The 13,588-nt window shown below is 50.6% G+C and overlaps 1 protein-coding gene across 1 annotated transcript in view; it reads left to right on the top strand.

The window, feature by feature from the left end:
• Positions 1-8,130, top strand: part of CRKL (CRK like proto-oncogene, adaptor protein) — a 40,376-nt gene extending 32,246 nt beyond the window's left edge. Inside the window, exon 3 of the mRNA XM_045802544.2 lies at positions 4,474-8,130. Coding sequence (XP_045658500.1) covers positions 4,474-4,608 — 135 coding nt within the window. The 3' untranslated portion in view covers positions 4,609-8,130. The remainder of the gene's footprint in view (positions 1-4,473) is intronic.
• The last annotated feature ends 5,458 nt before the right edge of the window (positions 8,131-13,588 follow it).

Below are 13,588 nucleotides of genomic sequence, written 5' to 3'. Positions count from 1 at the left end.
TCTTGGGGCACCTGGTTGGTTCATTTGGTGGAATATGCAACTCTTGGTCTTGGGGTCATGAGTTCAAGTCCTACATTGGGCTGAGAGCTTACTTTAAAAAATAAATAATTTTTAAGAATCTCCCTTTTTTTCAGTTAATTTATTTGAGAGAGAGGGTGCACATGTGAGCGGGAGTGGGGGATGGTGCAGAGGGAGAAAGAGAAAAATCTGAAGCAGACTCTGTGCTGAACGTGGAGCCTGACATGGGGCTCAATATCATGACCCCAAGATCACCACCTGAGCTGAATCAAGAGGCGAATGGTTAACCGACTGAGCCACCCAGACACCCCAGAATCTAATTCTTAATTACCAGACTAACTCTTTATAAGCCATCCTACCATTGAGTTGAATTAATGTTTCTCCTAAATAAAGGAGTTTGAGTCAGAATTCAGACAGGAACTTAGGGCAATTTTTTTTTTCTTTTTCTGAATTTATACTGTCTTCTAACCAAGGATCCTCTGGGTTAAAGTTCTTTTTCCCGTTGTCATTTTGTCAGATATTCAAGCTGGTTTCCACAAGGTGAGAGGTTTCATTTGGGGTTTTTTTTGTTTTGTTTTGTTTTTCTTTAAAGATTTTATTTATTTATTCGACAGAGATAGAGACAGCCAGCGAGAGAGGGAACACAAGCAGGGGGAGTGGGAGAGGAAGAAGCAGGCTCCTAGCGGAGGAGCCTGATGTGGGACTCGATCCCAGAACGCCGGGATCACGCCCTGAGCCGAAGGCAGACGCTTAACCGCTGTGCCACCCAGGCGCCCCGAGAGGTTTCATTTGTTAATAGTGTTGTTTTCCACCTAAATATAGTGACTGCCTTTTTATTTCTCAGTAGGTTTGGAGAATCACGAGTAGAATGGTAAAATAAAAAACTGGAGGCTGGAGAGGTAGAAAACTCAGAGCAGCCAGTCTGCGTTCACAGGGGCAAGTTGTGAAGATAGACCATTAAGAGCAATGGGTGTCTTGGTGAGAGGAACCTGAGAGTGGGAGGTTGAGTGGTCCTAGGGACAGGGCCATGCTGCCTTTGCACTGTGCAAGGTGGCAGGGACACAGATGGCCAGGACTGGATGCTGCCTGGCTTTTATCTCTGCTTCGTAGTGAACCGGCAGCCTGTGATGTTGGAGAGGTCCAGACTCTGTAGATCTGTTATCCCAGCCTGCCTTATAGGAGGTTAGTGTACATTGGGGATCAAGGGTAATAACACCTCTGAAGAAGCTGTGCAGGTAAAAACCTCTCTGAAAACAGGTCCCTGACTCCTGGCGTCCTTTGAGTTGGAAACCCAGGCCTGTGTAGCATACTCCACAGGGGCATGTTTGCTTCTCTATCCTCTTTGGACCTTCCCACTGACTCTAAGCAGCATGAGCCACTTTCATATTGGTATGGGGTCACATCGGAACAAAATCATCAAGTCTGTAAACTTGGAAGACATTGTCAAAATGTTAAGCCTTCTGGCTTCCCAGCAGCACGTTTAGAGAGGCACTCAGTCACCTAAGCAACATGTCTTCAGACACCCCTATAAAGGGAGTTATTGCTTGGCGCTGCCTTAGAAATGGCTGATCTTGGGGCGCCTGGGTGGCTCATTCAGTTAAACATCTGCCTTCAGCTCAGGTCATGATACCTGAGTTCTAGGATTGAGTCCCACTTCGGTCTCCCTGCTCACCATGGAGTCTGCTTCAGATTCTCTCCCTCTGGCCTGCGCACGTGCACGTGTGCTCTCCCTCTCTCTCTCAAATAAGTAAATAAAATCTTAAAGAAAGAAATGGCTGATTGTTTGGGCCATGATCTAAATAAGTGTTGGAGTCTGGTGTTTGGGTCTCTGAAGTTTTTCTCATCTTAGGCACCTTACTTTTTTTGTTTTTTGAAGATTTATTTATTTATTTTAGAGAGAAAACAGCTGGGGGAGGGGCAGAGGGTGAGAGAGGAGGAAAGCAGATTCCCCATTGAGTGGGGAGCCCGACACGGGAGCTCGATCTCAGGACTCTGAGATCATGACTTGAGCTGAAACCAAAAATCAGATCCCCAACCAACTGAGCCATCCAGGTGCCTCTTTTGTTTCGTTTTTGGCTTTCTGTTTCTTGTTTTGTTCTGTTGTATAGACACCTCATGTTTCAACAACAGTATCACTGGATTTTAACGTTTCTGCTTGAGTCCTAGCCATCTTATAAACTAATTCGAATGACTGTTTCATAGATAGCCTCCCTTCTCTGGAGTTGCCTCAGAAAACATACCTCCTTTCCTCAGAGGGCGAGGACCCACCTAGTAACCGAGAGAGGCAGATGGGGCTCCACCCAAAGACTGAGCTCCAAGGGGGTTGGAGCAGGGACAGGGACAGAAGGAGGGAGGTCTGCTTCCACATGTATGGCGGAGGCCTTGATGGCCCAGAGCTGTGTACAGGTGGACTTTTAAAGCAGCCTTGTCATCTCTGGGGTGTGTGGTGCCTCCATGCCAGCAGTCAGCTTGCTGGACCAGTAGCTTTGTTTTTATTTTTTTAAGATTTTATTTATTTATTTGGGAGAGAGACAGAGAGGAGAGAGCACAGGTGGGGTAAGGGGCAGAGGGAGAAGCAGACGCCCCACTAAGCAGGGAGCCCAATGCAGGGCCCGGTCCTGGGACTCCAGGATCATGACCTGAGCCAAAGGCAGACACTTAACCAGCTGAGCCACCCAAGTGCCCCCAAGGACCAGTAGCTTTAGCAGAAAGAAGACCCTTTTTTCCCAAATGAAATAATGCATGAAACCTAGTTATATGTCAGATCTAACATTTTTTATGAAGATAAATGTATTTTTTAAGTTGAGATTTATAAGAATTAGCTAAAAGGGCAGTTGGGACAGTTGACTGTTAGAATGGGAAGGGGAAAAATGGGAAATAACATGAAAGATGCAGTCTGATATCCACCTCGGCATCTAGCTTATTTCTGAACGTGTTCTGTTGCAAGTAGTGATAGGTCTCTTTTAGCCTTTACCTTGTCATCTGGGGAGTCTTGAGTCAGACCCATGGCCCAAGCAGCTTCATCCCGAGGAGGAGCCGCATGAAAAGCGGCCAGCAGGGCAGCACTCCTCAGTGTAGCGGTGGCGCATTCCAGTGTACTGTTTTCTCTTCTGACTTACAGAATACGGGCTTAGAAAGTTGAAATCCCAGTCACACATTTGTTGGGCCCTTAAAACACCTCTCTAGAGCTCTGTGGGTCTGCAGAAGAATTTGAAAACCACTTCCAAGGCAAAACTCCTGCCTTCCCTTTGATGAGTGGAACAGCCTCTAACTGGTGCCTGTCCTCTGACTTAGCTAGAACTCCTCCCACCCTGCAGTTTAGATTTTTTTTTTTTTTTTAAAGATTTTATTTATTTGACAGAGAGAGAGACAGCCAGCGAGAGAGGAACACAAGCAGGGGGAGTGGGAGAGGAAGAAGCAGGCTCCCAGCGGAGGAGCCTGATGTGGGGCTCGAACCCATAACGCCGGGATCACGCCCTGAGCCGAAGGCAGACGCTTAACGACTGAACCACCCAGGTGCCCCTCCCACCCTGCAGTTTAATGTCATCCTAAAAAGATGCTCGTAGCTGGGCTTCCTTCCCCTGTGATGGCCCCACAGAGGGGCCAGGGAATGGACAACTCAGGGAGATACTATTGCTGCCAGGTTGGGGGTGGCATGATGAGTGAGGTCTTGGTGACAGCAGTTCCACCCCATGTAAATTAGGGTGGAGATTGATTGATTGATTGATTGATTGATTTGAAAGTGAGAGCGTGCAAGAGTGGGGTGAGGGGCAGAGGGAGAAGCAGACTCCCCACTGAGCAGGGAGCCCTACCTGGGCCGATTCCGGGACCCTGGGATCACGCCCTGAGCCGAAGGCAGACGCTTAACCAACTGTGCCACCCAGGCGCCCCTAGATGGTTTTTTTTAATACACTTTTTGGTGTGATTTCAGTTTATTCTCAGAGTTAAGTGTTCATGTCTATCCTGGTGGAGTTAGTAAACAATATGGGGAGGAAAAAGGCTGCTTTTGTGCTCAGAAGCTGCTTCAGTTCATACGCATTCTCACCAGCTGAGGACGACACTGGGCTTATTGGTAGCACCTTGTGTCTTTGGCACTGCTTGATTTAGGTTCAAGCACCAAAAAAAAATCCTTTAAAAAATCTCGGGGCGCCTGGGTGGCACAGCGGTTAAGCGTCTGCCTTCGGCTCAGGGCGTGATCCCGGCGTTCTGGGATCGAGCCCCACATCAGGCTCCTCCTCTGGGAGCCTGCCTCTTCCTCTCCCACTCCCCTGCTTGTGTTCCCTCTCTGGCTGGCTGTCTCTCTCTCTGTCGAATAAATAAATAAAATCTTTAAAAAAAAAAAAATCTGTAGGTTCTTTTGGATAGAACAGTGTGTATGGCTTAAAGTACACCTTTTTTTTTTTTTTAAGTTTGCAGGGAAAATTCTGACTTTGTCTTCTTTCTTCATCCTTACAGGTTGGTGACATTGTGAAAGTCACAAGGATGAATATAAATGGCCAGTGGGAAGGTGAAGTGAATGGGCGCAAAGGGCTTTTCCCCTTTACGCATGTCAAAATCATTGACCCTCAAAACCCTGATGAAAACGAGTGATTGCTGTTGCCTGTTTCCTGCTGCTTTCTTGTTCTGCCTGTCATAGTCTCCTTTGAAGTGGGAAAGCATTCTCTCATAGGCAAGTTACACTGCATTGCCGACGTCCAGCTTTCTGCAGAGTGGCGGTCTCTCATTCACATTTGGAATGCACACGGTGGCTGCCTCGGCATTTGTATCATAGTTGTGTTGTCAAAGAGTAGCAGATGTTAGAGTTCTTTTGGATCATAAACTGGAAATACGGTGGAAGCACACAAGTGGAGAGAAGTTGACGAGGAAAGGGTCTGTCTTCTCATCACTGCCCTGTTTGTACTTGTGACTGCTTCTGTCATGTTCATCAGATGGAGCTTGAGGCCATGGTGACATGTTGCATGTTGCTGTTCTACAGAGCAGTGGCTCAGTCGCCGTTTTGATTTTCCATTAAGGAACAGAGCAAATGAACCTTAAAGAAGAGGGAATCCTGTCCTAAACTCCCCAAATCTGGCTCTTCTTTTTTCGTTTTTGGTTTGGTTTTGGAAGACTTAATTAGACTTGTGTGTTCTGGGCAGGTTTTTAAGTAGCAGGTTGGATTTTTGGGTTACTGTAAGGAATAACACGTGCCTCTGAGCTTCCAAACTGAAGCTGCTGTAACTAAAGGAATATGGAAAAAAAAACACAAAAAACCCCACAGCCCTGAAGCAGAGGCCTTTATTGTCTTGGTTGCCAGTTGTACCTGTTTTGCCACATAGCAAACAACCCACCGAACAACCAGTAGTACTGTGCCAGGCTTGTGCACGTGGCCTCTTGGATTACATTGTCCCCAGAAGCGTCAGAGTGGGGGGTGACCTGAGGAGGGCTTTGCTTCCCTTGTTTGCCAGTAGCGACAGGAGCAATGGGGGGAAGCACTTGGCCAATTTTCTGTCCAGTGTTTCAGTGAATACACCCCTTTAAGGTATAGGAATTAGGTTTCTTTAAAAAGTAAGGTTGTTCATAGAATCATTGAATTCATTAGTGAATCTTTAAATTTTACTCACTGAGGCCCACTCCTTGCTGCCACAGCCCAAGCTCACAAGGCTGCCAGAGAAAGATGGTGCTGCTAATACTGGTTCCCCAGTCTCTGTACCCGTGACACTGCCAGGCAAAGAAAATGCAAGCTCTGGAAATTGGTTCATGCATTTGATGTCTAAGATTTTAGTGACTAGGGAGAACCATTAACCATTTAGCAACTTGATGTTAACATTTCCTTGTTGGCTAAAAGAGGGCTGTTCACTCAAGCCAGCTTGCTACAAAGGTGTGGCTGATCCCTCGTCTGGTGCACATAGCAGTCTAGGATTCTGGAACCTTCATGCACTTCAGTCTGCTCTCCCTTCTGGAAACTGGTGAAGACAGGCCTCAGCTCAGAATGAGTCCAGCAGACCTAGAAATCTGGCAGCCACCTAATAAGTGACTGCATCATTTGCTGAGTATCTGCCCTAGCCATGGCCCTGTCTTCCAAGGGTCTTAGGTTTTGAGTTAGAGTGACATATATATATATATATATATTCTGGTGTCAGAACCAGCAAAGCAACCATTTTTTCAGTCTCTCTTTAAATCAGTATTCCATTAAGGCAGGTAACTGCCATATTAAAGAATCTTGAAAGTGTTCCTGTGACAAGGTTAGTGTTCAGTTGGAAAAAATATCACTGTGGCTGCCCGTCTGTGGTTTTCCTGGAAAAAATGCAGTCTGTTCTCCCTAATCAGTGACCACTGTGGCTGCCTCTCGCTCTGAAGGTGCCTCTCCATTGTAGTTGCCTCTTACTCTGAGTTCAGGCCCAGCCCAGCCCCCACAGCAGGTGGCACGTGCGTGGCAGCATCCCCGCTGTCCGCCTGGACACAGCACTCGCCTTGCAGCCCGTGACCCGGTACTGAGGGGTTGGTCAGCAGAAAGTGGAATGTGTGCCTTGTTCAAAGAGGGCACAAACGCTAAGGCTTTTTTAAAACCAAGTTTAGCTGAGGGGCTTGGCATCTTTTGGTGACAATAGTTGGTTCAGAGTACAAGAAGTGTGTGGCCATTTTGGAAAGCAAGATTTCCCTGCAGCCAGTCTGCTGACCTGTAGCAAGACCCACCTCATGTGGAGCACTGCAGAATCAGAGCACCCCACAAACCTACTTTGGCTTCGTAATAAGTCTGCTTGTCACTTCAGCCCATGTGCATGTCTCCAGGGCTGCCCTGGAGATTGGGAGCCCAATTTAGGTGAGCCTTGAGTTCTGAACTCTCGAGATACGTGCCAAAAGTAGTACCTTTTTGACTTAGGACCTTATTAGTTTTTTCATCAGGCAGGGAGATTCTCTTCATCACACTAAGTATACAAAAAACAGCACGCTCGCCTCAGCTTCGTGCCTGGCTTCCCCCATGATTGCAGACGACTTCCTGTTTCAGAAAGCGATGCGAATCTTCCAGAGGAGCTGCCTTCCCTCCTTGGTTGGTCTCCTTTTAGGATTGTTCATTCTTGCTTCTTGCTCTGCTCTACTGTGTGTCACTTAAGAAAATATTTGGTTGTTAAATTAACTCGGGAACTGAACAAACTAGGAACTAAAGGGCATTGACGGGATGACTCGAAACTTAGTTATCCTGAGAAGGACCTCCAACACAGGAGTCGTCCTTGTCATTTCTTTGTGGTGTGGTACCACCTGACGGCATGGTGAAGAGTAGCACGCATCGACGAGCTGCCATTTGACAACTTGGTCACCCAGACAAGACACCTTCTGTGCTCATGGTTGGAAACCGGAAGGGGGGGAAGACAGCTGCTCCCTCCTTGGAGCTCAAGGATTCCTGGCTCCATGCTAACTTTCTTTTACAGCTGTTTACAGACAAGACAGGCCAAGGCAGACGGCCACTGCTCTTGTAATGTTTGCTCAGAGGAATATGACCATTTTATTTTTGAAAAGGGATGATGTGTTTTTGTGCCAGGTGTTTATAATTTAATCCTTTAATATTATGTTCATTAACCTCTTAAAATGAGTGACTTTTTGATTGTTTTAACACAGTACCTAAGACTAATGCTTTCTGTGGACACCACTGAGCTTTGCCTCAAACTCCACCCTCTGGGGCCAGAGACCTATGTCCCTGGTTAACTGCTATCAGTGTGGAAACTGAGCTAGTTGTATATTCTAAAGGAGTAGAAGGACAGTTCCCTGAGACAGGGTCGTTGTCTCTGCAGGAGGAACAGTGGCCTTGCTTCTAGACGGTCTTCACTGTGTGTTCTAAAATGACAACAACAACACAAAACTTTTGACCTGTAACTTAAAGATCATAAACTTCAGGCAATAATATTTTCTGTGTAAGCTTTTAAAATTATTTTTGGGGATCATAGCTTGTTTTATTTTGTGCTATAAAATTAACAGTATTAAATGACTTATATTCTTAGAACATCGAGTGTCTTTTCTTAACAGATTAGTGCCTTTTTATTTTTGTATTCATTTTACGTTACTGGTCCCGGCATCAGAACCCTTGTTTGGCCTGTTTGTACATTGTCTCAATAAAACTTGCATCAGCCGGTGGTGGCAGCGGCGGCTTTGGTGTTTCGGTGTCTCCTCAGTGCTGCCTGCAGGCTCCTCAGCCCGCGTCAGCCTCCCAACAGTCAAGCACCTGGCGAACGCCTGTGAAACGCAGGAACAGTGGGTGCTTCTCCGGGGATGCTGCGTCTTGCAACCCAGCCCTGTCGTTGCTGACCGAGATACAGGTCTTGCACTGGTGCCCTGGCCCTTCCCCACACCCGGGCCCGCCCTACAAGAGAAGCAGCTGGTTCCCACAGTGGGTGCTCGGTCGTGGCCTTCGGAAGATGGAGCAGTAGTTCCCGCGCTTTACACCACCGAGGAGAACCTGGATGTGTTCCCTTCTAGGCTCCTGTATCTGAAGGCTTCTGTTAAATATTTGTTCAGCACAAGCTACCCGGGGTTGAATGGTTTCAAGTGGAAGTCCCGGAAAACAACCAGCCGCCTCCCAAGTTAGGGCATGATACCTGCTTAACTTTTTACATTCTTTTCTGTTCTGTCTGTATATTGCCTTCCTCATGAACTCCAGGGACTTGCAGGGGGGCTTGGGGGGAACCACACTGATTTGCCTGACATCCCCTCAGCCAGAGCCCTGTTCCCACACGTATTTATATGTGTATTGAGAAGTCCACGTTTCCTTGTAGTAAAACCTCTGGCAGTGTTTCAGGAAATGATACCAATCCACATGATAATACAGAACTATGCTGCTAAAGCACACTCCCTGGCTCCTACTTTCGGGATTCTGCAGAATTTGAAAGAAAAGTTTGTCTTGAATGGAAATACCAAAACTTAAACCATTCTGGAAGAATACTTTCAGTTTGAAAAGGTGTGTTTTGATCAGCAATACTGGGCTGGGTTCCTCCGTGGCAGGGAAACCCCTGGAAATGGGGGGGTGGGGGGGCGGGGGGGCGGCACATTCATTGCTAAGCTTGCCTCGGTGCGGGCTAGCAGAGGCCATTGCCCAGATCTTGAAACCTCACTACACAGTGAAAACCGGGACATTGCTGGGCTTTGCACACGGTCTCCCTGGCTCGTGTTCTGGGAGGCCCTTCTCTTGCCTAGTCATGGACCCTCTCCCCCAGCCCCCTGTCAAGACCTGACCCCGCTCTTGCAGCCTGGTTCCCCGGGTCTTCGCAACCTGAGCTGGAGCACAGAGAGGACCCCTGCCCTGCCCTGGAGGTCTCGTGATGCAGACGTGGTGAAGATGGCTCCCGACAGTGGGAAGTGGGAGCCGCTGTCGGGCCCGGGCAGGTTGGGGAAGGCTTCCTGACTGCCCGCGGGAGGGGAAATGAAGGTCATCCAGGCCCAGGGAGCAGCTCAGAGCTGGAGCGTGCCTGGCTTGTCTTAGCCCACGATCCCTTGCTGACTTGAGACCCCGAGTGACCTGCCCTTCTTTGATCCCTCAGGTCTCATCACCAGTGGCCCTCCACAGCGCTGCACAATGGAGACCTTGGGGATCCCATCCCAGATTCTGATTTCATGGATCTAGACGCTGGGGTTGTTTTTGTTTTTTTTTTTTTTTTAAGTTCTCCAGGGGTTCTGTTATGCAGCCAAGTTTGAGAACTACTTGTGCCAGTGAACCCCCTCACTCCTGCGCCTCCGGCTCTTGGAAATCCTGGGCTAAGGAGCTGTGGTCTGTCTTTTGCCTGTGACAGGAGCGAGGCTTGAGTCTGCCGGGGGGGGGGGGCGGGGGGGGGCGCACCCGAGCCGCCTGTGAGCCCTTCCCGCTCCTCATTTGCGGGGAAGACCCTGGGGTGGCGAGCCCCGGGCGCCGTCCAGCAGTGGGCAGGCGCGGCCGCCCCACACTTGGTACTTGGAGGCGTCCTGGGCGCCAGGCCCGGCTGCAGCGCGTACCCAGGGGCGGCCGCGTCACCTAGACCCCCGTCCACCGCCTCGCTGGCCCATTCTGGGGACCACTGCCGCCGCGTCCTCCAGACCCCTTATACCCGGCCCCACCACTCCCCACACCAAGCCGCCGCCGTCGGTCTCCGGGGCAGGCGGACAATCACGCGGTGAGGGATGGAGAAAGGGAGGACCTCGAGCGGGGTGAAGGTGGAGGACCTAGAGCTCTGGGGTCCCCGGAGGCTCCCCGCCTCCCTCAGGTGCCAGAAACGGGTTGCCCCCTCCCGGACGTTGTCCAGAGCGCATGGCTCCCGGGTGAACCCTACTCTGCGGGGCCCCGGCGGCTGCCGAGATCGCGGGCTGCGGGGTCCGGGCGCTGGCCGGGGCTTCCGGGCGGCGGGGCCGACGGTCGGGTGGGGTGGCGAGCTGGAGGCGGGGAGACGGGCGTGAGGCCCGGTGTCCGTCAGCGCTGCCCTTTTCCGGACGGCTTCCAGGGCTCCTGGGCCCTAAGTAACCTGTGCCCCGGCGGCTCCGGAGGGTAGGGGCGGGAGCGCCTCAGCCACCCGGTCGCTAAGATGGGGGCGGGCACTGGTGGAGGAGGGCGGGCTGGGGGCGTGGCCAAGGCGGGGCGCGGGAAGGACAGCCCACACCCGCGCGTCCGAGGGAGCCCTGCGGACCCTGCTGTGCAAGCTAAAGGGTCCGAGGAAGTGGCTCGGGGAAGGGGGAAGGCTCTCTGGGCGCCAGGAGCTGCCCAGCAGCCAAGTCCTGGAAGGAGGGAAGGTGGGAGGGAGGGAGCGGTCTGTCCAGTAACTGCGTCGAGGACGGGCACCAAGAGGAGGGGAGACGTGGGCAGGCGCTGCACCAGACCCAGTGAGCAGAGGAAAGGGACCCAAGCCCCAGGGCCAGCCCTTCGGGAATGCTGGTTTGTAGCCCACCTGAGCTCCCCAAAACAGCTCCAGGAGTTTGGGGAATTCCACTTTGGCGTCAGGATGGGAGGTAAAACATCCCTAGGATGAAGCTTTCAAAAGACGGGTATCTGATGAAACGTACCCTTCCACTCCACTATCTCCCTGTTTCCAGTTTATTGTATATTATATATATCTCCACAGTTATTCTGTAACATACAAGCATCCCGAAATACCTCTGTAAATATCCTTTCTAAATGTTTTCTGTGCAAAAAGGTAGCACAGATTACTAACTGTTCCACGCCTTGCCTTATTTTCCCAATCTGTTTTAAAGATTTTTTTGAATCCGCGTATGGACTCTTTGTTTTTTTTCACCACTGTATAGTACTCCCTGATATGGATGAACTGCCAGTCATTAGACAACCCGTTAGTGATGGACTCAAAGTTCCTTTCCAAGGCGGTCAGATGCATTAAAACGAGCTGCTCCAAATGGAATCGCTGCATCAAAGGCTCTGGGCATTTGCAGTTCGGAGAAGCGTTGCCAGATTGCCCTCTGTAGGGATTGCCTTAATTTACCCTTTGGCCAGCGATGTATAAGAAAATATTTATACCATTTTTACAAACGCTCTGTAGACACCTTTTATGGCTGACCAATATTCCTTCCTGTGGCTGAGGGAGGTTAAACCAGCACATTTGTCTTTGAGGGTGTGGAGGTTGTTGCCAAGCTTCTGATGATAGAAAACCCTCAGGTCTAAGTTAGGGCTGCAGGGACATGGCCCACCTTCCAGCCCTCCACCTGACTCTGGCCCAGTCTTCACCCCAGGTGTTTCCTGACCTCCTGGTCCCTCTGCCTCATTCCAGTCCAATGCCAGTCCTGGTTGCTGGTATGGTTTTTTACTAAAGACACATGTGACAAAAATCTTTCACCCAACTCCTCTTTGGGCCTGTAACATACCTCTGTGCTATGCCCCTGCCCAGAACTCAGCACTCACACCAGACTGGACAGAAGGATGCCCTTCCTCTCTCTGGTGAATTCCTAAGGGCCTGTCTGTTCTCAGTCCTTGCCACGTCCTAGGAAAGCCCTTCTGAACTTTCCCTCCCTCCTTGAGGACTGGAATTAGGACTGGTCACCCCACAGCCTGGGAACAGGTCAGTGTTGGCAGCAATCCAAAGCAAGGTGGGGCTGAAGAGGTCAGTAGGTGCTGGAGCTGGCCTCCCCAGAGTCAGAGAACCCAGAAGGTGCTGAGGACACGGTGTTCAGACACGGTTTGTGTAGACCAAACCAGGCTGGCGGGGAGGCCGGGTTGCAGTAGCCAGAGCAAGTCCGGAATGAGGCTGGGGTGTGGGGTTAGGCCCAGGCTCCCCAACCTGGGGATCCCCCAACTTCTGCTTCCTTATGACTGAATTACTGTGAAGCTGTGGGCACAGCCGGCCTCAGGTCTGGCGTTGGCTGTGCTGTATCAGCCCCCCAATATTTCCTGGGAATCAGTTAGTTAAACTGAGGTCTCCAGATCTGAAAATCCACTGAAGTCTGGCAGGGAAGAGGGCCCTACTGACTCAGCCTCTGCCCTCAGAGTCCCAAAGCTCCCGGAGGCCCTGCTGGCCCTCAGACTGCCCTCCAGGGGGCACCAGTGTCAATCCCAATGTTAAGTATTGAGGCTGGGTCACGTTCCAGAGGCTCATCCTGCACACCCTGGCCTCTGGGCCCTAGGCTGAGGTGGAATAGGGAACAGGGGAAACGGACAGGAGGGGGTAGATGAAAGGAGAACAGAGACAGGCCTGGGCAGGGATCTCTCCCTCTCTCTCTCATGCACACACACACACACACACACACCTGCTTCTCAAACGTTGGCAACCCGCTTCCATGCCTTTGGAGTATCTGTTGGGTCTAGGGGTCTCTCAGCCACCCCAGGTCACCTGGGGCTCGATCTCCCTCTTTACTATCATCTCGGTGGGTATTCTCCAGACCAGATGTTATTGCCTTGCCAGAATCATCCTGAAGGCAAGACCAGGACCTCAGACTGCCCAAGGCTCAGAGGCCTCCTGAATCTCCCTAGGTCCCCTTGTCCACACGCATCACCCCCAAATCTAAGGGCCCTCTATGAGGCAGCAGTCCTTTTTTTTTTCTTTTTAGTTTTTAAAATCTTTTTTAACTTTTTTTTAAAAGATTTTATTTATTTATTTGACAGAGAGAGACAGCCAGTGAGAGAGGGAACACAAGCAGGGGGAGTGGGAGAGGAAGAAGCAGGCTCCCAGCGGAAGAGCCTGATGTGGGGCTCGATCCCAGAACGCTGGGATCACGCCCTGAGCCGAAGGCAGACTCTTAACGACTGCACCACCCAGGCGCCCCCCCCCCTTTTTTTTTAACTTTTAAAGAAGTTTTTATTTATTTGAGAGAGACAGATCACAAGCAGGGGGAGTAGCAGGCAGAGGGAGAAGCAGGATCCCCTCCGAGCAAGGAGCCCGATGCGAGACTCGATCCTGGGACTCCCGGATCATGACCTGCGCTGAAGGCAGACGCTTCACAGGCTGAGCCATCCAGGCGTCCCTGAGGCAGCACTCCTAGCCTAGCTTTGGTTTTAGCTTTTGTACCCTGATGATGTTCCAGTCTCTGCCCCCACAGGACAGCTGGAGCTCAAGCCCAATCTCTAGTGTCAAGGGTGCCGCAGCGGATTTGCCCCATGTCAGGGCTGCACTAGTCCCGTGTCAGCGCATGTCTCCAG

The sequence above is a fragment of the Ursus americanus genome, chromosome 30 (genome assembly GCF_024610735.1).
Source record: "Ursus americanus isolate L20-20 chromosome 30, mUrsAme1.1.p, whole genome shotgun sequence".
Classification (NCBI taxonomy): domain Eukaryota; kingdom Metazoa; phylum Chordata; class Mammalia; order Carnivora; family Ursidae; genus Ursus; species Ursus americanus.
This window is presented reverse-complemented; position numbering and strand designations above follow the sequence as displayed.